At 39.4% G+C, this 26,259-nt stretch overlaps 1 protein-coding gene and 1 long non-coding RNA gene across 7 annotated transcripts; one reads left to right on the top strand and one right to left on the bottom strand.

The window, feature by feature from the left end:
- Positions 1-149: 149 nt before the first annotated feature.
- On the top strand, positions 150-24,725 carry srp (serpent). Of its 6 annotated transcripts, none has more exons than XM_032434462.2 (7): positions 150-788; positions 18,636-19,083; positions 19,169-19,403; positions 21,221-21,411; positions 22,246-22,410; positions 22,477-22,639; positions 22,786-24,725. In XM_032434462.2, the coding sequence occupies exons 2-7, from the start codon at positions 18,679-18,681 to the stop codon at positions 24,060-24,062; spliced, it is 2,436 nt and encodes an 811-aa protein (XP_032290353.1). In that variant the 5' UTR covers positions 150-788; positions 18,636-18,678; the 3' UTR covers positions 24,063-24,725. The 6 variants fall into 6 exon arrangements, with proteins under 6 accessions (XP_032290353.1, XP_070062931.1, XP_032290338.1 ...); XM_032434447.2 differs by lacking the exon at positions 150-788 and adding an exon at positions 9,949-12,221 and having other exon boundaries at positions 23,259-23,786; XM_032434443.2 differs by lacking the exons at positions 150-788; positions 21,221-21,411 and adding exons at positions 9,952-12,221; positions 20,530-20,702.
- Positions 16,924-18,213, bottom strand: LOC26531611 (uncharacterized). The gene is made up of 4 exons (XR_011416051.1): positions 18,135-18,213; positions 17,683-17,926; positions 17,512-17,550; positions 16,924-17,435 (listed from the first exon to the last, which is right to left on the bottom strand). It is a non-coding gene; the product is annotated as an uncharacterized lncRNA (long non-coding RNA).
- Positions 24,726-26,259: the final 1,534 nt, after the last annotated feature.

Consider the following 26,259-nt stretch of genomic DNA (forward strand, 5'->3'; position numbering starts at 1 on the left):
TGCGTTTTTGAAAAGGTGATATGAAATGTGCTCTGATAAGTTTTAATCAAGAATATTTTACTCGTATTGCTTTGGTGGAACCGGGGTCTCAGTCTCACGAGTAGCATTTGAAAAGTTGTAGTAGTAAGTCGCCGGTCGGGGATTGCTTCAGCTCGGATCGGTCGGACAGATGCGGGTGTCGTGTCCCGTTACCCGTGTCCCGTGTCCGGTTTCCTGTAGGCCGTGCCGGGTGATAATCACACCGATTTCCAGTGGGCGTGATCAACAAAGGAAACATATTTAATGCGAAAATGTATGAACAGTATGGGTAATCGTTATGGAAAATTATTGCGCCGGCGCATGGAAAATCCTTTGGTAAAAATATTTGACCACAAAACGTGACGAGTTTAACCAACAGCCAGGGGGCGCCCGGAATCCCCGAAAGAGTTGTCTGCCCGGCCGTAGCCTCTGTGACACATTTATGCGGTCGCATAAACAAGGTTAACGCCTACGAAATTTGTCGGATGATCCCAAATGCAGCCCGCAAACAAATTACAATTTTAACGCTTCGAGTCAATAGTTAGCGTGTGTGAATGCCAGATGCCCGGTCTCCGGTCCACGGTCCACGGTCGCCGCTCGCGGGTGTCATCATCACCCGAAGACCACATGTGTCTAGTCGAACGCCCCTCATAATGAGCGCAGCGGATCTCGAGCTGGCCGTGGATTACTATCCAATCGATCGAGTTATTCCCGAATGGCGTTTGCACGCGTCACAATGACTCACGTGTTTTGGTTAAATGCTTTGCGTGGTGAGTATGGACTTAAGTCAATATAGAAAATTATATGATTGTTTCTGACTGCAACTGCAAAATTATTGTTGAATATATTTCAATATATGAATATTAGCGTTTATAGAATTAACATATATAGGGTCTGCTGATTTCTGCTTTCATTTCGTATATTTGGAATATTATTTTTAAGTCTACAATTTAAATTTTCCTTAAAATATGTTTGACAACCGAATAGTTTTATCTAATAAAAATTCAGATCTTTTTTCTAAAGACCACCTGATGCTATGTTCATTGTCTATGACATTATTTCTTAGCCTGGAATTTCTCGTTCTTTCAGGTCAGCTATCCTTTATGTTGTATATTTGAACAATCAATTTTATCTTGAAACTGTATATATATTTTTACATTTGATACCATTGATTAAATCGAATGTGACATAGAAATACCAGAACAGCAACTCTTTGGAGTCTTATGTATTTTCAATGTAGTCGAATGATCTTATATTTTCAACATATTAAATAAGTAGAAACTTTCAAATCAGGCTCTCTATTATAATTATGGATTATTATATATGCCCTTGGACTAAGAGAACGCAGCTTGGGATTCGAACTGGATCCTCGTTGTTCAGTTGAGGTGTTTATTATATACCTTATTATACAAATGAGGTATGTATATGCAAGCATTATGTATATCAAGAAGCAAAATAGGAAGCTTATCTAAAGACATGGCGCGTAGTAGAAGCTTTCTTTTATGTTTTGGCTAGAGGTATTTGTTGTACTTAGACCTTTCGTGCGTTGCCTGTATACTCTGTATACTCTGTATACTCTGAACTCTATGCTAAGAAACTAGGAGTATATAATTACAAATGTGAAAGAAAATAAAGAGAAGAATTATGACGATCACATGAAACCAGCATGACGAACAACGAACCCAAAAGCGCAGCTCCGAGTGCTCCGCACATTGCCATGGGGCTGGCAAGGGCGGAGGCGTCTCTTTTGTATGGGCACGGGGACGGGCACGGGGCAAGCGGCTGCAGTGCGTATGGGCTAGGGGGTAGGGTTTGAGACAGACGCGTTATACACGGTCGCTGTCACTGAACAAGTGCTCCATATATATACATATAAATCCGTATATACGTACGTATACTAAGGGGTATATACGATGTGTTGGCATGTGTAAGTGCTTACAGTAGAGCTGCGCGACCATAGCAAAAACTGCGGACCCTCGACTTCTACGTATGTACGTATGTATGTATGTATGTATGTATGTCACAGTAGGTATGTGTGTATGTTCGTATGCGGTCGTCGGGCAATGACGGCCTTATCACTAGGCCCCTACAGTAACAGCAACAACAGTAAAATGTACATTATATGAAAAAAAATATATACATATATATATAGTATATATTGAAGAAAAAATAAGCGATGTACCCGCGTCGCCTCTAAAGAATTTGAAAACAAAAGAAATATATGTATGTATATGTAAAATATAAATATATATAACTATAAGTATGTATATAAGTATATATAAGTCTCGCAACTTCCTGCCAAAGCTTAGCCTGTGGGCGGCCATATTAGTATATAAAGAAAATATGTACATAGTTGCAATTGTTTTGCAACAGTTATTTTCGAGCGAAAATAAGCTGGAGGGTTCCCAGCGGCAGCTACTTAGATGCTGCTCCGTTTTCATTCCGGTTAGATCCATGCCAAAACTGAGTCCGAGCCCGGAGAAACGAGAAACATGACTTGAACTCTAGGCAAACAGCAACACGTGCAGGTTGATGGATGACATATTCTTGTAAAATGCATTGCAAACAGAGGAACCGCATAAAATGCGTTTGTTTAAGAACAATGGAAGAAACCGCGACAACAAATACCGCAAAAAGAAAAAAAAAATAATAAGAAAATAAACCCAAACCGAACCGAAACCAAATCAGGGAACACACAATTTACATGCACACAGGAACAGAGACACATGTTCGTGTACACACTTAAATTAAACATAAAAATAAAAAACAAAAAAATTGTAGCGCATAAAAAGGAATTTTGTGAAATTCCGAAAGACAAACAAACAACAAACAAACAACGGCGAGAGACAAGATACAAAGATACATTTCTGCGTACGGGTATTTGTCTTGATTGCCACAAGCACAAGCATAGAGCACTTAATACACAATTTGAGCCAATATCTAGGATCCATGCCGATCCATGCCAGGCCCTACCCAGACCGCACCTACTATCCGATCCAATGCTGCTCTATTTGGAGGCACCCGAGTCGTCATGGACAGCGCGTGTCTCTGCTAGAGCAGAGCTGAAGTGTACCTGTTGTTGTCTACCTGTTCGTAATGTGTTTAACAGGATATGACCAAGACGTTGACGCGCTGACGAAGAGCTCGTCGAAGGCCCAGCACAGACCCAGGCCCAGACATACATACATACGTCCATTGTGTACCCAGTTTAATTACCCAACCTAACTTACTTTCACTGCCAAATGGTAGTCGCATGTTTGCCGCATAAAAATTAATGAGTTTGTCCACCGCTTTTTTCGCTGTTCATTCATAAATGTTGTCCGGGAAATTCCTGCCAGCCGATGAATGAATTCTTTTTGGTCCTCTTACACTTTACTAATTGATTTTTAATGAGGAATTTTCCACGGCACGTGGCCAAAAAAATTGGTGCGATTTTCGAATAGCCGATTCTATCTAAAAAAAAAAAAGGGTATCGGTATATTCATACTTCGAAGCATTGAGAAAAACCACGTATATGTAAGATATTTAGTTGAATAATTTTTAGTAACTAAAATATATATTTTTTTCTGATTCATATCAAATACTTTTATATATACTATAATATTTAATATATATTTTCTCTCATTAAAACTAGTTATTAAATCTAGTTATGTTTAATATTATTTTCTAGAAAATACTTTATTTTCTGCGGAATGTGCCATTGGGATCTATGGGATAAGTTCTGAGAAGTTTAAAGAATACGTTTCTTTTTTAGGAGGTTAAGGATAGGATAGGTTAAGAATAAAGAAATCTAGAAACTGATGGAATCTTTATTTTGTAATAGAGCGATAGAATAGTCCCAAGTCCAAAGTCCTAGGTCCCAAGTATAGACCAAGGCGACAGCACATCAGCTCCATGATGAACACGATCTCCGCCTAACAAAGCTCGGAAATTAATTGGATCAAGTTCAAGCCGATAAGCTGGTGCGGCATCAGCAAGCGTCCTGGCTGAACCTATCGCAGAGAGGCGTCTCCAAAGCTTATATCACACTGACAACGAACTATCTAAACCATGCCCTCAATCCTCAATCCATCATTGTAAATAGCCTTCAATGTAAATACCGTAGAAGCTGCAAAACATTGTGACTATATCTTATTTAATAGTCTCTCGCTTGGTAGAGATCAGATGCTACTAACTGTTCCATCGCATAATAAAACAAATAAATAAACAATCAGAAAAATAAAGAAAATAATGTTTAATTATTTTTTTTCGTATGATGTCGGAGATTCTGATATTTGCTGATTTAAGTAAAAATAATAAAAACAAATACTTATGATCGCATCATTTTTCCAATTGTTACAATTGACCATTTAATATTAATTTAACAAAAGACATAATTTGTAATCATAATTTTGTGATTTAATGGAAACTATCCGTCATCGCTCACTTAAAAAAGCATTAAACAAACATTTGGCTAAAAAGAAAGAAAAAAACACAATATTTCCAGCTCTGAAAGTAGACGCCCTAATTAGACAGCGCCAGGGACAGAGCATAATGAAAATATGTATTCAAAATTATATAACTCAACAAAGATGGAATAACAATAACTATTTTGCTTAACGCTGTCAGGCAAAACAAATTTATGACCATTTTGTTTATTTGCTTTGGCTGGGAACATGCGCGTCGCAGGAAGCAGAGACAATCCTCAGAACTGAACCTTTTAACCATAACCCGAGCCCGGACGAACAACAAACACCACAATCGACCAATTGTGTTGTCCTTTTCTTGTCACGATCAATTTTGATCCTGTCGGCGCGTGTTTCCATTTTCTGTTTACGTTTCAACAAATTGCTCACTTACCTGTGCCAATATTCTACCTGCGTCCGTCAACCTTGGCCAATGGCTGCCCCGGCCCGATGCTCGATTAGCTGTGATCAGTTGGTTTGATCGTGGCTTTTCGACAGTTTTTAATATGACGTCTATTTAAATAGGTTCAAGTGCTGTTTACTTTACCTGTGGGAAAAACAATTCGGCCCGAAATGTGCATCAAATATGTGTCCGAGTGTCCAAGTAATATTGCATAAAAGTTTCTACAGACCCGGGCTATAGAAGAAAGTCCTGGGCAGTGTGTTTGTTTGGATTTGATGATGAGCTCAGGCGCTTGGATTTGATTGTTTGTCTTATAAATTAGCCAAAGTAGTTGGGATAATTTGCGGATGTATTTACTTGAGTTTCAATAGATGCTGAAATGCTTGTCAGCCATATGGAAACCAGAGATGGAAAATGTTTAAGAAAACAAATTCTGAAAATATATGGTATATAATTAAATATATTTAAAGTACATATTAAATAACTACTTTAGTTAAAATTTAAATTTAAAAAGAACAAGCCTTTGCAATTAGAATATCATAGAAGAAGTCTATGCTATATAAAGGATCAAGCTCAAGCATCCTTTTAATTCATAGAAAAAGAACTCTATTACAGAGTTTCTTATCGAAACATCACACAAACCGAAAAATGAAATTGTTGCAATAAAAAGAGTGTTAAAGACATGTTGTTTCGGGTCATAAACTGGACCAGATAAAGTACCAATTGTGCACTCACAGCAGCCAGACCGCAGGGCACTTGACTTGAAGCGTTTTAATTGATATTATCAAAAGGCATAAACCAGTAGAACTAATAGCCAACGTACTCCTACCAGATAACGATGCTGATAATGGCGTGCATTTAAAGATCGGGGCACTTAAGGCGCGACACTGCGAAACGGTATCGGGATATACGATAACCGGGCAAGGACAAGGACAATATTTATGGGTAGCATGGGGTAAATGTTGTTGTCCCTGCTCGGAATATTAAAAATCCATAAATACATCAGCGTCGATGATATGTGAGATAGTTTTTGGTGTTGGTTCTAGTCCATCTCGTTGACACTTGTTAGGGCTCCAGGCGAACCCATTTTGGGCACCATAAATATGTCAAAATAATGCTAAGCCAAGGGCTTAAGTGTGCGCCACACATACTTATGCACATAAATATTTCCAGGGAGTCTCCTGGGATATACGAATATATGGTATATATACAATATGTACAAAATATATTGCTCGCTTAATTTGAACCTCATAGAGGTTTTATATGCTGTGGTTATAAAAAAAAAAAAATATAGAAAAAAAACTAACTCATTATATTTGTGTTTCCAAGATTGTTTTGCTCTTGATTTTATCGTTTTTCCACTTTTTTTTTTGCCATAAACATGGGGCATTTGATATTTTCAAGATGGACTGTTCTACGCTGCGGCCCATTGCCAGTTGCAATTCAAGTGTGAAACACACACACAGAGAGATCCTTTAGGGATAGAGCTCGCGGGTCTGTAATAAATCACATCATTAGCATCTCGCACTTGTGCTGCCTGACATTTTCCACGGCTCATTTGTGATTTATGCATAATGCTGGGAATTGGCTCTGTCCAAATTTGTTTGTTGACACGCACCTCCGCTCAAGCTTGCCGCAGCCAACACAGATTTCAGGACCACCAATCCCCAAACCACACACACACACACACACGCACACTATGGTAGAACTAGTTGCCTTTAACCCTGACTTGAGAACTTAGGCACTTGTGGTTAGAATTTACATGCAGCTAGTTCTTTTTAAAGGTCATTTACCGTTATTAGCATATGTGCTCAATGCATTTGGTTTATAAGGTACAAACGACAAAAACAAACGGTAAGTGTCACCTTATCGGGCCAAACAAAGCATGACGTTACCAGTTGGTTATACAGTGTGGGTGTGGGTGTATCGAAGGGGGGGCAAGCTGTGGCCCAGTGTGAGAATTTCCAGTGCGGCATGTGGGTAACGTTTCTGGACTGAAAAAAAAAAACAGCTGAAAACACAAGAAGAACCATGACTGCGAGACCAAGAAAGTCTTGCGAAAAGCGTGATCGCAACAGGTTATATGAATATCCTTTTCAATTTGTTGTTTTGTCAAGCTTGAAAAGTTATATCTTTATAAGGAAAATATTCCTTCCAAAAAAACTTTGTTCGGTTGGAATCTCAGCTGTTTGCGCCAGCAAAAAGAGTATTTTCATTCGACTTGGTTTCGCGTTATGATTGATCTTAAAAAATTAATTATTATTATTTAATTATTAAAAATAAATGCCAGTATAGCCGTATTTTTGGTATAAACATGCTTGAAACGCGTGTTAACAAATTTGTGACGTCTATGCAAGGCTGAGGTTAAAGTTCAATATAAATCACAGGCACATGCAACCCGCGAGCACATTATTGAAAATGAAATAGGAAAAAAAAAAACATACAAATGTACATTTTTTGTATTTTTAATAAATTGAAAATTTGTTAATGAGGCAGAACGTGGAAGAAACCAAAAATGAACAAACAAATTGAACCATGTATAAGAAATTAAATACACACACACACACACACACGAATTAAGGTTATATAAAAAACAAAAGAGGCACATATATGGAATGTAATGTAGTATATAGAGTATATAGAGCCAAGTATTTCAAAGTGTAAACAAAAATCGTACGTCGGCCTCTGGCATGTGTCCCAAACCTAGTGAGAGGCAACGCGATGTCGTCGCCTGCCAACATTGCGATCTGTACGCGTTATCAGTCTGAAATATTTAGTATTTTTGATTTTTATTATTAATATAAGTATGATTTGAAAATTGCCACAGAGGTTAACTGAAATCAGAGACCCAGAGACACGTCGTGCCCAGCGAGCCGACGACCCACTTGAGTGTCGTCTGCTAAATATTTTTTTTTTAGTTTTTGGCATCGTAAAAATGTTGTCGAAATGTCCAAACAGATCGTTGGTGCCGCCTATTCAAATAACGATAAAAATGCCATTAAATCCTATTTGGGCCTCCGGAGATCTTTTACGACTTTACGACTCGTCCTGGTTGAAATATAACAATTTTTTAATCGGCCATTAGAACGGTACTCAAGTACATGGACGCATTGTCGTCATCCCGATCGATTTTATGACTTTTCGACAACATTTTGGCGCGTCGTCTCGGGAATTGGCGAAAGAGACCGGCCCAAGTGAAAGACTCTCTACTGCAAGTGAAGTGTGCGGCTTTTCAAGATTTTCATTTCATTTTTTATTTTCTCACGGCGCCCTTCGCCCTGGCTCCAGCGCCGGGCATGTCCTTGGCGCGGCTTATGAAATTCAACACGCGTCTCGTACGATACTCTATTTTATGTTTCTGTCTTGATGGGCATGAAAATGTTCTCAATATACGCATGTTCTTTAAATTTTTGAAAATTTTCATTTTCGATTCTCGCTCTTGTTCCACAAATTATAATTTTACGCACAATTTGAAAGAGTTGCCATGAAGCACTCCAATGTTATTAGCCAAATCGATATTAATGACTACATGGCCTACATGACATACATTATTGGGCGAACCTTCGTTAGATGGGGTTACTCTCGGTGAATTAAAAATCTAATCGCATCCAGCTACATTTTTTGTTGTCCAACCAAAAGGAGAGAATATTTAGATAGATAGAAAATAAAGAACAGATCCAGACATTGGTTCACGATTATGAATGTCAGAAAACATATCTGAGTCTTATATTCATCCTATTGAAAACGTATTGTTTCTTTTGTTTGGCTTGTCCGGCAGAATCCAAATGCGAACAAGTGTGGCTTATTATCATTTTGATAAAGATATCTTTCTTTCATACATACAAAACAAAGTACAGAACAGAGTGTTTTAATTCAAAAACAAATTATGTAAACAAATTAAAAACTTTTTAGAATTAAAAGAAATTGAAGCATTTTAAATATTTAATTTGCTTGATATCTATTCAAACAGCCCTTCCTTTTCAACTATCCGCGAGTGGGCTGGCTCTGATTGATACATCTGAGCTACCCTTACCAATCGTCTGTTACTATCAAAATGCCAAAAATCAAAAATATCAAAGTGTCCCTTTGGCAATGGAAATGAATCTAAGCTACCACAACAAAGATTTAACTCTTTTATCTTATATAAAATACAATTATCAATCAAAAATTGTGTTACTCAAGTTCTTAAATCTGTACGTGGATTTATAATTTTTAAAATGTTTAACTTATACGATGCGAGTTGTTTGTGTACATACATATGTATGTCTGTATGTATGTACCCTGTATATATATAAATATATATATATATATATGTATATACAGAACAGTACTTTACGCTGGCAACAGCCAACCACAACAACGACATTAAGAGCAACAGCAACAACAACAACAACAATCGAGCTGCACTTAAACAGCACAATAACAAATTTGCCTTAGCAGGCCCGGCTTTGGTCTGCCTCCCTCGTGCGTTGTGTTGCGTTTGAGAGGCGTTGCTTAAAACGGTTGCCTGAGCTAGAGAGAGATAGCTAAAGTTAATGACAAAGAGCCGTACGGTACGACGAATGTGCGATAAGGTCGGTTGCCTGCTGTTGGCAGCAGCAGGCAATATTGTTGCAGTCAAAGCAACAACAATAGCGATATTCGAAGAGAGTGCGAACGAAAACAGTGAGGCAAAACGAACAGCGAAGTGAGCTCCACACGGAGAGAGTGAGAGCGCGAGCGCCAACTGTAGTTTATGATTGCTGTTTTTTTGTTATTGCGGCTGCTGCTGCTATTGATGTCGCGCGCAGGCGTTAGAAGCTGTACACAGAAAACAGAAACATGCATAATGATTATGATTATAATATAACGGCATGTAGAGCAAAGGCAAAGTGCAAAGCACAAAATGTAATTGTATGAATGGAGGCAAACAACTGTGGAAGAGAACCAAAAGGAGAGAGAGTTTGGGATGTTGGGATTTGCTTTTGTGCTTATTCCATCTACATACGTATGCATGTATTTGAATTTGTGTAGTGGCGTTTTAAAAACATTTTTTTGTATGATTTTTGTTCGTTTCGAAATTAAGCGTGTGCTGAGCTCAGTTTGTATGAAAAACGCGCCGGACTCGGACACGTACGTTAATTAGCGCGGATCATTTATAAATTCTAGGCGGGTGCGCTTGCCTGAAAAAGTTTGAAACAACAGAACTGAAGTGTCAGCTCAGCTTTGCTTGTGTACACTGTACAGTGTGTATTGGCTAACATGACCAAGACTAACAAAGCAAAGGACAAGGACAAGAGCAGTGCAATGCCGCGTGTGCCCAGCAATTTGTTGGCGAGTGCTGCCAAAATGAAGATCACCAAAGCGTTGGTCAATGCCAAAAAGCAAGCAGTGCAAAAAGGAGCGAACGGCGATAAGGCAACAGGATCAAATGTAGCAGCAACAGCCGCAGCCGCAGCAGCAGCAACAGCAACAGCCACAACCGCAGCCATAGCCACAGCATACGGTCAAGCGCAACAGGCGTTCGCTGTGAAAGAGACGACAATAGCGGCGCAGGAGAACGGCGACAGCGACAGCAACGACGCGCATAAGCAGCAGCAACAACAACAAGCAGCGACGTCGGCGTCGCCGTTGTCGCCGCTTGCCACAGCGAATTTATCGTCGACATTTGAGTCGAAGGCTCACACATCAGTTGCCAGCGAAACAGCGAAGCAAGCGGTTACCAGCGCAGCAACACCAACGGAAGCAGAAACAACGGCACCAGCAGCAACAACAACAACAACAACAACAACAACAACAACATCATCAACAAACATCGCAAATACCTATGTTTATGCTGAGAACAGCTTAAGGCAGCAGCCCAACAGTTGTGACGTCACTGGCAAAGTTGTGGCAGACGAAGCGGCTAATAACAATCAAGATAAAGTCGAGCCCAGAACCGAGAGCAAAGCGAATATAGAGACAGCAGCAACAGCAGCAACAACAATAACAGCAAGCGATAAATATTACAAAATAGTTGATAAGTGTAAAAGTGAGATAAGTGATGAAAACACAACAACAACAACATCAACAACAGCAACAATTTTGCCGGTAGTAGTGATAAATAATAATCAGCTAAGCGTCGCGAGTGAAAGTGTTGACAACAAAATCAAAAGTGAAACAAACGAGCAAGAACAAACAGCAGCAGCAACGGCAACGGCAACGGCTACGGCACCAGCAACAGCAACAGCAACAACAACAACCGCAACATCCGAATTGCCGCTACATTATCGTGGCCTAAACAACTCGGTGATTATAGCCAACTATGCGCATCAGCATCAGCAGCAGCAGCAGCAGCAGCATCAGCAGCAACAGGCAGAGCAAGAACAAATCTACGAGCAGCAGCACTTTTTACAGCAGCAGCTTTTAAATCAACAGCAACAGGAGCAACAGCAACAACAGCAGCAGCAGCAGCAGCAGCAGCAACAACACGCCAGCTGGTTGGCCTACAACAATTGCGCCTACGACTTAACCAGCAACAGCGCAGCAGCAGCAGCAGCAGCAGCAGCAGCGGCAGCAGCAACACAGCAGGAGAAGAGTGAATTCTATGCATTGGCTGCCTCGCAGCAATTGTTGGCGCATTTTCCCTATCACCACACGCATTTGTACGAACAGCAGCAGCAGCAGCAGCAGCACAGCGCCAGCAGCACGGATCCCATAATGCGCAATAACTTTACGCTGTACAGCGTCTATGGTGGAGGCGGGGGCGGCGGTGGCAGCGGCGGTGTCACGCCCACCACACACGAGCAACATCAGCTGCAGCAACATGTTGCCGCTGTGGCAGCAGCAGCCGCCAATTCGGTAATTGTCCACACAACACACACAACGCCCAACATTGACGAGGTCATACAGGATACGCTGAAGGATGAGTGCTTCGACGATAATCACAGCTCCAGCTATCACATGCTGACCGCCGTCTCTGATCTGCAGGTGCTTAAGGAGGCCAATGCAGCCATTTACTCCATGACGCACGATCAGTTGTTGCAGCAGCAACATCAGCAGCAGCAGCAGCAGCAGCAGCAGCAGCAGCAGCATCTGCATCAACATCAGCATCAGCATCAACACCATCATCATCATCATCTGACGCAGCAGCTGCAGCATCATCATGCCCATGCGCAGCAGCATCACAACAACTCGGCCAGTTCGGTGGGTGGCGACTCGCCCTCGCCCTCCCACACGCTCGCCGCACATGCCAGCGATGTGGCAACGCTGCAAAGCTTTACACAGCTAACAAGCGCGCCGCCCAGCAGCGGGCTGCATCGCGACAGCTACGGCAGCCTCTCGCCGGATCACGGCAGCTATTTCAGTTCACCGCTCAGTCCGGTGCTGCAGACCAGGTAAGTCCCTACACAGTTCACAGTTCCCAAAGCCCCCACCCTGCCCTCTAAAAACCTATGTCGAAATTAGCTCATTATTAGGTGTCGCCTCGCACGTGCCTTTCGGCAAAAAACGCAGCGCCGCTTCGACGACTCGCACAGCCAAAAGTCATGATCAACAATTGTTGTTGTTGTTGTTGTTGTTTTTGCTGTTGCTGTTGCTGTTGTCGTCGGTTTCTGATTCATATTATTATTTTTTGTTTGCTTTATTTTGTTTTTTTTGCCTTTCCGACTTTGATTTTGTGTTACGTTTCTTTATACTCGTCATAGGTAATAATAACAGCAGCACAAATGTCACAATTGTTGCACTTGTTGTTTGCCTGCCTCCCCCAATACCAATACCAATGCCAATACCAATACCAATACCAACACCTATAGCCAAAGACGAATTCTAATACATTCGCTTATGGCATTCTCAGGTGGTTTGCATTCTATGTACATACATATATTGTACATATATAGTATATATAAATATATATATGTATATATAGACGTGCATATGTATTTAGAAATATGCATTCCGTTGGGCCGGCGAAAAATCTGTTCCATGTTGCATCTTTCACTGGGGGCGTCTCGCACCCAGTTGCCTGCTTTAACTGACTTTGGAATGTTTTTCTACATTTGTTTTTGTACAGTTGTTTTGTTTTTTTGTCATGCACATTTTCGCTTTGCTACGCAGAACTCTTGAACCGAACACATACACAAATACATACACACTTACACACATGCAGTTAGTGGGGCAGGTTAAAGCTATAGTATCATATCCGTCCAACTAATCGACCGAATACTATTGCAACACTTTAAATCCCTTTATGGAATGACAAATACGAAGATGTAAAATCAATAAATAAATATATTTGTTTCGTATTTCAAAATATATTTTATTCTGAATACCACAGTTTGAATATATTCATATAATGTTGGAAGCTTGAAGTATTTGAGTCGAGAGCTGCTAAGCATCTACGTTCTGCAATAATACTTTTTTTACGTCTCTTTAAATTTCAATTCATCTACATAAAATGATTAATAACAAACAAATTTGTTCCAAGTTTCTAACTTTGGTTTTATCACCTACAAAATTTCGTATCTAAGCTACCCAAGAAATTTTACACAAATCGGTTATCGACAGATTATTTGTCTATAAGGAATATATAGGAAATACAGTGGTATTTTGATAAGGTGTTCGCCCTGGTTTCAGAGTTGACTGAAAATTGCGAAAAATGCATATTTGTAGATATTATATTCTTAAATATTCCAATCCCATAGGCGAAGAAAAAGTTTTAACAAGATGACGATATCCAGGAATGTTATAGATTTTTAGCGATTACTTTGTTCCTTATCAAAATGCACGACTCAAAATTAGATAGTTTTTAAATATAGCTGTAAAACAGTTTTTCGAGTAACACACAGCTTAATATTAAGTTTTCCTTTAAAGATGTTTTGAGAGAGAAACTGAAAAGCTTGGAAACTTCTCAAACTTGGAAACGATCGAACTGATCAATCATATCCCTTCTGAAAAAGTCAAGTACTTTTGGGAGCTATCAAAATAAGAAAATTCAAATTTACAAAACATGAATGGAAATGGGTTAAATATTTTCATATATTACGTTCATTTCTAAAGGAATGCATCCACGAAATATTGTTTTAAGGTAACTTTTAGAGTTATACAACACTGACACTTCATGCCCTGTTAAAGAATGCCCCAGTTAAGCGTTGGCTAATTATAGAATTGTCTTTTGAAATGCCCACCTTAAGCACGATCAGAATAAACAATTTTCACAAAAAGCGTTTTACTTGCATGTATTTAAATACAATTCGCTTACAATTTCGCACTGCGAATTTTGAGAGACGCGCCTTTCCAGCCATTCAGAGCTTCCTCCCAAAACGAAAATGAAATGAAAAAAAAAAAAGTCCAAAGGCAAGCAAAATATTGTAAACGTTCGCTCCGATTTCATAAACAAAAACAAAAACATGCAATGTGTTAATTGCGGGTATTACTGACTTTGGGGCAGCTTGGGCTGTTTGAGTCGATCTGCTGACTCATGAGACTGCCCCCAAGTTGCACACACAGATTCATCATTTTTCCCCTTGTGCATGTGTGCGTGCGTCTCTGTCTCTCGACTGAATCATAAATTGGGGGTGGTGAAAAACACACATGTTGGACTTTTGCCTGGTTGACTAACTGAGCCGGCGCGAAGGCCCACAGAATGTGGCCAAAACAAGTATGAGTTGGTAGTCATGCTGGTTAAGCTGCTGCTGGCAACAACACGTGTCCAACATTTTAGGGCCGCGCACGTGCCACAAACGCCAAATGTGGCATATGCCAAAGGGGGGCATGACCCGCATTTGGCGGCAAACAAACAACAATTCGAAAAGAAAACCTGCGCTAAGCAAATGCAACATAAATGCAATGAAAGCGCATTTTTCCAACTTGTTCTGCATATTCGGTTGCAAACTGTGTCTGGTTGTCAGGAGGATCCCGCCGCGCCCACTGAGTGCAGCACCTCGATGAGCTCTGGTCTCCGAACGCAATGGGACTTGGACTTGGACTGGGTAATTCAAAGCCGGCTTATGACATAGAAAACTGTAACGAAATGACACAGCTTCAAAAAAAAAAAAAAAATAATAATAATAAAATAAAAAAAAACAACATCAGTTGGCTCAACTTCACAGGGTTGTCGCTGCGACTGAGTCAGCAGACGTCGCTACGTTCTACTCTGCTGTGGCTACCCTGACGACGAGCCTCTAATATTCGGGCGGGTGAAAATTTCCCTGGACCCGCACAATTTGCTCTATTCATTTGTTCTCGGTTTCCCAATATTTTTGCATTTTAGCTTTTCTTTTTGGCCAGTTTTAATTGGAAAACGTGTTTTGCATACACACAATTACACCAAAGCAGCCACAACAATATGTACACGTCAATATATACATAGGTACGAACCTATGTGTGCGTGTGTGTGTGTGTCTATATATGGCTAACTAGCACTAAGTACTTGTATACATATCAAATTTTACACAGATTGTCAATAAAGCTGGGTTTATGCTTTTGAGTGAGGGCGAGGTATACAAAATAAATTGCCTACTTCTGGTTTCAAGACCGAAGCCCTGTTTAGGCTGTATTTATTTCTCATTTATTCAGAGCTCTGAGTAGAAAGCTTATGAATGCCGACTAGAGTATCTTTATTTGGAGCTCGGTATCTTGAGTGATCGACTGTCGACTGTGCAATACTCTGTTCCCGGTGTAGTGATAGCTAAAAGGGTGTAGGAGACTCTTCTTAAACGTGAGGTTAGCCCTGAATGTGTAAATTAAAACCTCTAAACGTTTGAAGATATCAGATGGCTGGGAAGTTAGCATAATGCACGTACGAAAGCTACTTAGGATTACGAGGGGTTGATTCGACCAGGATTGGTCTATTGCTTTGATCTATCATCTGTTTTCTCAGACACCAAAGAAATTATAGAGGGCGATCCATTCTGATGCTTAAAAGATTGGGTCAATTTCTCAACTCATCGATTAGATTTAATCACATTTGTATGTATATCAGAGGTGTATCTATTTGTATCTTTATATGTATATGTATATGTATGTTTCACCTGCACCAGCCCTGTGCTATAGTTAGTCCCTTTTACCGAGTCTCATTCTGGCAAATCTTCATATTTTCTATAATCTGGTACTCACTCTCTAAGCGCTCTGCGCTGGGCCGGACAGGCCGGACGCAGTGCGGCTGGGTGACGAGCGCGCGAATGTGACTTTTGTTTAGTTTCGCATGCAGAAACCAGAAGAAGATACGATACATGGAAAACAAGAAGTCTGCGCAAAATACTCACCTGCAACAAACAGCAACAATAAATAGCAGCAGCAGCAGCAACAGCAACAGCAACAGCAGCAACAATTAACCGAACACCGATAAAATAATATCGTGCATTTTTATTGTCTTGGCACTTCCTATGTACCGAGAACGCGACATCTCGAGCCACATATATACGTATATATGTAGGTAGTATATGGGCAATTGTAATTGTTATATTCCGAGATTTGTCATGCTTTTTATTTAGTTATTGCAATTGTTGTTGTTGTCGTTGTTGTGCGCTATCAGTGCGCGTGTGTATCTAGTAATAATTCGGAGCGACTAGCATATAGAGTCTTTTGAATTTGTAGAGTGAATTTTTCTTAGAAAGATTAATCTTGTTTTCGGGATGGACAAATAAGTTATTCATTAGATCTAAAGTTTATGAAGGTAAGGACCTTGCAAACGGCATTAGAATTTATATAAGCTCAGGATCCCCATTAACAGTCCAGATTGGTTGACTATATCCTAAGGTTGTCCACCAATAGATCAAAAAAAAAATAAGAGAATATTGGGAGTATACAAATCTGCTTTGGTATGATTAAACATTACTTTTCAAGCCTCTTCTCCATAACTGACTAGTAAGCCGTAAAGCTGTATTAAGTTTAAATTCTTGTGCTAAAAGTCCTGTCCTTTAAATTAACTTTAAATTAACCCCAAGCTTTTAAACCATGAACTTTTCTGCCAGCTTGGACTAAAACTAAAAAGTTAGGTATACAAAAGAAGTACATATAACAAGTATTTAGTACTTGGTTTAAGATAAGTCGATTATCGACGATTATGTTAACATTGCTTACTGTATCTATTCGGAATAATATATTGTTAGTGTGCCTTGTATATATTGTGTCTTTAAGCGTATTAATTATTCTACATTCTGAAAACCATTAATTAGTATATATAGAATACGAGTAAAAGGATATTGAAGCTGGTTTGCGGGCAGTTGATCTGATGTGAGCTAAATATGTGTTTATTATTTGAAAGTGTTTTCTGTTTTGTTTGCTGTCAAATATTGTAGCCGTTCTTCTTCTTCTGGTGTTGTTGTTTTAGCACGATTATGTACAATATATGAAGTAATTGTATGTAAGTGTGTCTGCTGATATTTGAATGCATGCGCTGCCAACTGACAGCGCATCTTGAGATTTTTTGCCCAGACTATTTTGCTGGCCAGAGCTGCGACAGCAACAACAACATCGGGAAGCAGCGACGTTGGCAGCGCGAAAAGCGTCAACTGCAATTGGCATAAAACTAAACCCGACTCAAGTCATTATGCAAACGCGCGTGCCCCGTTTCGGTTGTTGTATCGTCTGACAAGTTGAGCGTATTTTGGCTTTGAAAATATTTAAAAATAAAATTAATAAATATATGCATGCAGTAAATGCAGTATAAATATATATTTTAGTTACTTCGTGCTCCTGCGTGCGCGTGTGTGTGTGTCTGTCTTCCTGTTCCAATCAAACAAATTTCATTTTGTATTTTAGTTGACAATTCAAAAGGGCCGTAAAAGACAATAGAGAATATTATTTGTTGATATTCAATTGTTTTAATGTGCAAACTAAACAATACGTAATACGTACTAATATCTTGGCCAATTGTTGCATGTGTATTTGTGTTTGTGTTTGTGTTCGTGTTGACCTCGTTTAAGATCTCTTAAGCTTTCTTTCCGTATCCATGTCCATCTGCATTTCCTGCCGCTGGTAGCTGCCACGCTTCTGCCAGAAGAACTTCCGATCTTTGTGCCGCAGGGACTTTAACTGGCGACAAGACGCAACAGAAATTTGTCCAGTTCGCAGTTTTGCCTGGCTCATTGCTTTGTTTATGCTACAATAAGCCAAAATAAAAATAAAAAAAAAAAAAAAAAACAATAATAATAATAAGAGGCGACACATGCGGCCAAGTGTAGCGAAAATATTTGCACAGGCTACCGTTCGAGCAGCTTTGTAGGGAATTCGAGTCGTATAAACAAGAGCTGCAACACTTTTATTTTTAATTAAAACTTTTATGGGTAAGCCCATGCACACATACGTACACACACACACACACAGCTCCTTATAAACATGCCAAAAGTTGACGCTGGTGGTCTAGCGAAAACAACAACAGCAAACACATCAACACCAACAACAGCAACAACAACAACAACAACAGGACAGCTCTGTTATGTAAACAATACAACGCAATGTTAATAACAGTTTCGTTTTACAAAAGCCGCCAAGCGTCTTAACATTAACAGAGCTTTAACAGCTGATTGAGGCGCAGCTGCTGTTCGAATCGCGGCCAGAAACGCGCCAAATGCTAAGCGAGCGATAATAAACGCGCCCAAAGTAGAAGCAAAATCACAATTTCAAAAATTAAATAAAAAGTAAAATTAAATTTTATTAATTATTCAACATGTTTTTCTCCAACTACAATAACATGTATTTGAAGAACTATTGCTATAGGTAAATAACAGAATATCTTTTAGACTTAACAAATTGTTTATTTAACAACAATATTATTTATATTTTAATGTTTCTCTCATTTCTGTTAACAGCTCTGTCTATGCAAGTCCTTTGCTCGCATCGGCCGCCAATGGCATGCAGTATGGTATGCAAGCAATTGCCTCGCCCACCCACACACACGCCCAGCTGCAGCAGCAACATCACCAAAACCAGCAGCAGCAACATCAGCAACAGCAGCAACAGCAGCAGCAGCAGCAACAACATCATCAGCATCACAATTCCACCAGCAGCAGTCCTGGCCCAGTGGGTCTGCACCACACGAGCGGCTCGGCGGTTGGGCACAGCTCGCTGCTGGACGACGGCTACGGATCGCCCAAAAGCAGCCACAGCGGCAACGGCGGAGGTGGCACCTTGCCCGCCTTTCAGCGCATTGCACCGGCCAGCGGCGGTGCCGGCTATGGCAACGGCGTGGCCAATGGCTCTGGCAGCGGCGCTGAACGGGCTTCTGGCTACGCATCGCTGGCCAATTACCGCACACACGTAAGTCAATGCAGGATGCCCTGCGTCTGTCCAACTCAGATTTTTTAATGCTCTCCTCTCTCTCTCTCTCTCTGTGTGCTTGCAGGCCGATGGTTGGAGTGGTCATTACGAACCAATTAGCTACGCGCCCAATGCCACCGGCCAGGGCGGGCAATTGGGTGGCAGCGGTGCAGCGGCTACCAATGTGATATGCAATCGACGCGCCGTCGCTGCCGCAGCTGCGGCCGCAGCCGCTGTCGACGGTGCCGCCAACGCCGTTGATCCTGCCCGCTTCCTGGCCAACGCCGCTCATCTGTCTGCTTCGGCATCGCTAACAGCAAGTAAGTGTGGCATCCACATATACATACATATATATATATATATATATATAGACATATTCTAGGCTAGCTTAGCATCACAATATACCACATCTTTCGGCCGTGTGGCCACAGAGCTGGTCCTTAGGTAGAATTTCACACTCAAACAGTTGTTCAGGCTGCCCACAAAATAGTCCATCTATTTGCGTAGCCTGTGTAAATCCAATTTGGAAACACAAATTTGTTGCCAACTGGCCGCGTTTTCGGGATCAAACAGCAAAACAGACAGAATACTTAACGTTTGCTGCCAGTCTTTTATTTAACTATATCTCGATATATGCAATAGAACAGAACTAAGAGCGATCCAGCTATATTCAAAGAATTAACGCAGAACTATCTGAATGTCAACAAAATATTTTTATTCGAGTTTAGATTTGAATTTCCATAAAGTATGCCATTGATCAAAATGTAACTTAACTTTTCCAAAAATTAATAAATAATCTTTTCAGAATTTATTAAGTTGTGTCTAATCAGATTTACCTTAAAATGAGTTATTAGCATGGAAATGAAAGTTTAGCTGAGATGAAGTTTCTCAAGCTATTGTGGCTTATTTTCCGAAATTCTATTTTCATTATAGAAAATTATGACCTAGGAGCATTTTGCACATTGAGAAATGAATTTTAGATTTATAATTTATGTTGAAGCTTGACACAATAATTTATATATACATATAAATAATTTATATATATATATAAATAATATATTAAAATCGCTTAAGTTAGTGTACATTTTTTTAGCTATTAAGTATTTTCTACATACACATAAATATTTCTAAGCATAACGTATAATAAATTCAATTAATTTTGTATCAACTCTTGAAAATGAAAACAACAAACACACAGAAAAACAGTATAATTCAAAAAAAGAAAACAATAAATATTAATTTTATAAATAAATAAAATGCAATTCTAAATGTTTGCCACACACATATACACACACATCTATATAACGACAAAATAATTACATGCCAAAGAAAAAATAATAAAAATAATAATAATAATAATAATACTCCTAAACACTCGAACAACAAAATTGAAACAAATCAAATATCAATACAAATTTCGATTTTTCTATACTTGAATTTCCAAAGCATTACTCGATGCCGATTTTTTCACTGAGGGGCGAGAATGTGTGAATTGTGGTGCGATTTCAACCCCATTATGGCGACGCGATAACACGGGACACTATTTATGCAATGCTTGCGGCCTGTATCATAAAATGAACGGCATGAATCGACCTCTAATTAAACAGCCTAGAAGATTGGTAAATGTCAACAGCAACAGTAACAGTAACAGCAACAATTACAACAAAACACAATGTCAAAAACAACAACAACAACAACAACAACAATTACAACTACACGTATTACTAACAAAATCAAAATCAAAGTCAAAATCAAAGCAAAGTTTTGATTATTTGCTTTTGTGTGGAACAACATTTTTAAGTACTCTAAAAGAGAAAAGATCTTAAATAATGGGCTCGAAGAACTTATAGAAATCCGCCAGCCAGACTGCAGCTTTGCGTGCAAGAACGTTCTCGCTTCTATCATTGAACAAAATCTGAAAACCTTAAATATGGAACCAAGAAATGCATAAAGAGAAAATTAATTGAATTTATTATATTAGTCAAGCGCAAATTAGTTTTGTATGCCTGAAAAAAAAAACAACAAACAAACAAAAAACAACAAAAAAAAAAAAAAAAAAAACAAAACAAACCCCAAACTAAAACCTAAAACAAACCGCTTTTCTTCATTACAACAAATTCTAATTGCATTATTACAGTGGCCGCTGAATCAGGCGGGGATTTCTATAAGACCTTCCCATTTAACGTGACCACCGGTAGCCGCAGTAAGGGCTCCACAAATGCCAACAGCGCTGCCGGTTCCGGCGCAGGCTCAACGTCAGCGACGACGTCGTCAGTGACTTCAACGGCGCTCGACGAGCACGTTAGTCGCGCCAATTCGAGACGCTTGGTAGGTCGTCCATTAATTACGAATAGCCAAACCAAACCAAACCAAATCAAACCAAAACAAAACCAACCAAACCAAAACAAACTGAAAACCAAACCAACCAACTAAAAACTCCCAATCAGAAATATTATCAATAGCAAATAACTAAAACTAACACAACCCAAAACTACCATTCTTTCCTTCTGGCATAACCAATTCTTTATTATGTTGTATCCAACTTAACAACGATATGTTATAATACATTTTTTTTTTTGTTAATTCTTCCATAATTCAATCAAATATATCGTGGATTTTTTTATATATTATTTATTTACAAGTTCAAGTTTTAACTTGCTTTAAATTCTTTCTCTAGAAGTTCGAAATCGAAAGAAAACTTTCTACGTTTATTTTAAACAAAAAAAAATTTTATATGTGAATTTCCTTTAAGTATTCCTTGTTTCTATTATACCCAATAGTTAACTTCACACTAATGCATTTATTAAAAATATTTTATTCCCTTTTCCTTCAGTTCCTGCAGCAAAAACTATCCTTAAGGCTATTAATCTTAGATTCGGTATGCAACTTTTCTATGGACTTTGTTGCATGTTATTTGTCCAAGATCTCTATTTCCTTTTAGTTTTTTGGGTAGAGCTAACATAGTTCTTAAAAATCTGTTATTGTTTGGTTTAGTTTAGGTCAAAAAAAAAAAAAGAAAAATATTGTTCCACATGAAAAGCAAAAGGTGCTAAGCGCCCGTAAAATTGATTAAACGCACACTGACACACTGACACACTTACACGTACACCTACACATACACACACATACTAATCGGCTGCTATTCTTGAACAAACTTCACAGAGCGCCTCCAGACGTGCTGGCATGTCCTGCTCCAACTGCCAGACGAGCTACACATCACTGTGGCGCCGCAATCCAGGTGGCGAGCCCGTCTGCAATGCCTGCGGCCTCTACTACAAGCTGCACAATGTGGTACGTCCGCTGACCATGAAGAAGGACACCATACAGGTGAGTTCTTCTTGCTGTTGCGCAGAGAGAGCACTTTGGTTAATTCTTCTCTGAATTTCCCAATAGAAACGCAAACGCAAACCGAAGGGCACCAAGAGCGAAAAGTCCAAGAAGATGAGAACCACGCAGGCGGCTGGATTGGTGGCCAACAACAATGCCAATGCCAATGCCTGCCACAATGTGGGCATGCAGCTGGAGGGGCATGGCCAGCAAATGGATGTCAATGATGGTGGGTTCCAAGCTATAAATTGCAATTCGAATTCACTTTTCCACCTGCCTCTCTCTCAATCTTTCCTTATGTGTTGCACGCATGCCTAATTTGTGATGTCTGCTTTCTCTCTCTCTCTCTCTCTCCCCCCACTCTTAACCCATTAGAAATGAAACCACTTGCATATATGTCATACGCATCGCAGCAACAGCTACAGCAGCAACAACTAAACACTGAGCAACATTCATCAGCGGCCAGCTCGCCGCAAAGCATGGCATCCTCCTCATTATCACCCAATGCAATATCTCAACAGCAGCAACAGCAACAGCAGCAACAGCAGCAACAGCAGCAGCAGCAGCTATGCGCTGGCCTGGACATGTCGCCCACATCCTCCTATCAAATGTCGCCCATTAACATGCAACAGCAGCAACAGCAGCAGCAGCAATCATGCAGCATGCAACATTCACCTAGCACGCCCACATCAGCCATGTCACAGTCCATTTATTCCACGCCATCGCCTACGCAGCTTCATAGCAACAACAACAATAGCAGCAACAACAACAACAACAACAACACATTGTTCAATCATAACAACAACAACAACAACAATAACAATGAGAATAACAAACAAATTATACAGAAATATCTGCAAGCTCAACAATTGAGCAACAACAGCAGCAACAGCGATCAGCAATTATTGGCACAGCAGCAACTTATGCACCTGATGCCGAACTCCATTACGGCAGCAACAGCAGCAGCTGCAGCAGCGGCAGCGGCGGCGGCTGCGGCGGCGGCAATCAGCACAGCGATCAAATCGGAGGCGGTCACCAACACGACCAACACCAGCAACAGCAACAGCAGCAGCAACAGCATCAGCAGCAAGCAATTAGCTGCCACAACAACAGCAACAACACCGACCGCGGCATCGAACACACTATCCTCTCTGAGTCACAACAGCAGCAACATTATCAGCCTGCAAAGTGCCTATCAACAGCAGGCGCTTGGTCAGACGGAGATGCCCTTGTGTAAATCGGCACTGAGCGGACGCAGCTCATCGCCCTATTATATAAATCATCTGGCCGAGGAGGAGCAGACGGCCATTATTAAACTGGAGCAGTTGGATCACCAGCAGCAACAGCAGCAACAGCAACACCAACAGCAACATCAACAGCAGCAGCAGCAGCAGCATCAGCAACACGATGAAATGTTGCTCAGTCGCACAACTTCCATCGATGAGCACTACGAACTGGCCGCCTATCATCGACACCAGCAACAGCAGCAGCAGCAGCAGCTACAGCAACACACACTGCAGCAACATGTTGCACTCAGTCAGCACGAACAGCAGATTGCCAGCTATGCGCTACACGCAGCCGCACAGCAGCAACTGCACGAATTTGGACGCAAATATGGCGTTGAGCGCGAAACAATTGTCAAAATGGAATAATGCCAGCCGATTCTGAACAGACACGCATTGTCATGACCAAAGATATTGTTGTTACACACATAAATCTCACAGCTCCAAAGAAATTTAAATCCATTTTTAGCCTAGGCATTCGAATTGCGTTTATCAAAAGTTCTCAAAGAACTTGCAACAGCAGCAACACGCACACACACACACACACACACACACACACACACACACACTCGTTTTGTATATACATTTAAGCAAATTTATGTGACATTTCCATAAGCTATAGAAAGGCCCTCACTACTCGAGTTTTGTTATTTTAAAATTTAGTTTAATTGTTTAGCGAAATGTCCCTGCAGCATAAAACATACTTGTTGTTGGATTTTTTTTGTTATACCCAATACTATAATTTCTATTATGAATATGAATAGCACACTTGAGATTTCTTACCATCAAATTCCACTTAGTTTTGTAAGTTATCTATATTCATCAGCAATAATGAAAATAACAAATAAAACAATAATCTCATGCAATTTTAGTTAATAATTTATACATTTTACATACAGAAATACTATATGTATGTATTTATATATATATATATTTAATGCCAAATTAAGTTTTAGTTTCGTACAACTTTTTACTTCATTTTGCAATATTAATATTATTATTTTTGAACAAATAAACGACAAGTATCCAAAAAAAAAAATGTAAAGTTTAATTTTATATATAATTTTAATTTAAGGGGATTTTTTACGTGTTTTCTAATGTTTGACAGCTTGTTTTAATTTATGAGCAAAAGTGCATATTGTGTGGATTTTATTTGTAGAGAAAAAGTAAGATATAATATTGTTCAACTACGAGACGGTTAAATGTTAAAATATCAGACACAATTTATCGAAATATTTGTTATCGATCAGCCTTAAAACTTCCGCCATGTGCATCCGGAACGCAAAAATGAGCTAACAGAGTGAAAACGCACTGTTAGGCTTCTGTTGCTGCAATGGAACCTACTTGACAAAAGTGTTGCAGTCTTTTGGGCTGTCAGGAAATTCAGATTCTTAGAAAGTTGGCTTGCTAATTGGAGTCTCATTGGATTTTGATACTTTATACACTTTAAAATTAAATTTTATATGAAAATGCAATATACATAATAAACTTTTCTATCTATAATTTAAAAGCCTAAGCAACATTTCTAATTAGAAAGGTTTTTGCTAAATTATTAATAAATAAGTAATGTGATATTATGATCTGTTCGATATAGACTTTTGCACTGGCTGCTTTTTTATTCAACATAAGATTATTCGAAAAAAGAAAACAAGAAATATGATCAAATATTATATATTTTTATTTATTTATTTAATTATTGATTAACTATTTATAAGATATCTGGTTTATGATAGCTGACAGAGTTACATTGCTACAAAGGCTTTTTATGAATTCAAAGAAAAGTTTTTGAATATGTAATATGTGACTCTCGAATAATTTCTTTCAATTAATCAATTAATTTAGAGATTTTATCTAATTTATCGTCCAGAGTAGCTTTGAAAAATAAATAAATAATGAATAAATGTTATTTTATAAATGGAAAACGCATAAAAGAATGGGGTTCTCAGCCGTTTTAAAATGTTCGGAAGCCAGTTGACATTTCAGTTGGGAATATACTACATTTTCCATATACAGTCGCATAATATTCTTATACGCCGCCATTTATGAATGCGACAAGTCTATTGTGTGATAAGATAAGGTCGCATTCCCGGCTCTCTTTCTCAGTTTCGTTCTCACTCCCTCTCTATGTACACATACTATATGATTTTTGCTCTATTTTTTGTGATTACAGTTTGAGTACATTTGCTTTTTCTTTTTTTCTTTTCTTTTTTTTATTGTAGTCACGCGTTACAAAAACAACAGCAAAATCAAAAAGTCATTTTTATGTGGCAAAACAGTTTTTTTGTTTATTGGCGGGGCTGTTTGCATAAGCGAGAGGGAGAATGTTGATGACTACGTGACTGTACTAAAGTCCCGCATATATGAGGGGAACTTTGTGAGCTGGCGGCTCGTGCAATGTTCAAGTGTGGCCTATGTGTTATGTGAGTGTGTTGCAGGCGGTGCAGGGTTTGATTGATAGCTGATAAGGCAACGCGGCAAAGTCACCTAGCCCATCACCCATCGACCCAATGCTTTCCATTTATAACGAATTAGTTTTGCCGCCCCTCAGAGATAAAGTCAACATTGG

This window comes from Drosophila virilis, chromosome 2 (assembly GCF_030788295.1).
Source record: "Drosophila virilis strain 15010-1051.87 chromosome 2, Dvir_AGI_RSII-ME, whole genome shotgun sequence".
Classification (NCBI taxonomy): domain Eukaryota; kingdom Metazoa; phylum Arthropoda; class Insecta; order Diptera; family Drosophilidae; genus Drosophila; species Drosophila virilis.

What these genes read in the sequence shown, in the direction of transcription:
- srp (XM_032434441.2), top strand. Translation starts at nt 10,108, where the DNA reads ATGACCAAGACTAACAAAGCAAAGGACAAGGACAAGAGCAGTGCAATG. An exon ending in TGAAGAAGGACACCATACAG is followed by an intron (nt 22,411 to 22,476) that starts GTGAGTTCTTCT and finishes ATTTCCCAATAG; the next exon opens with AAACGCAAACGCAAACCGAA. An exon ending in GCAAATGGATGTCAATGATG is followed by an intron (nt 22,640 to 22,785) that starts GTGGGTTCCAAG and finishes TTAACCCATTAG; the next exon opens with AAATGAAACCACTTGCATAT.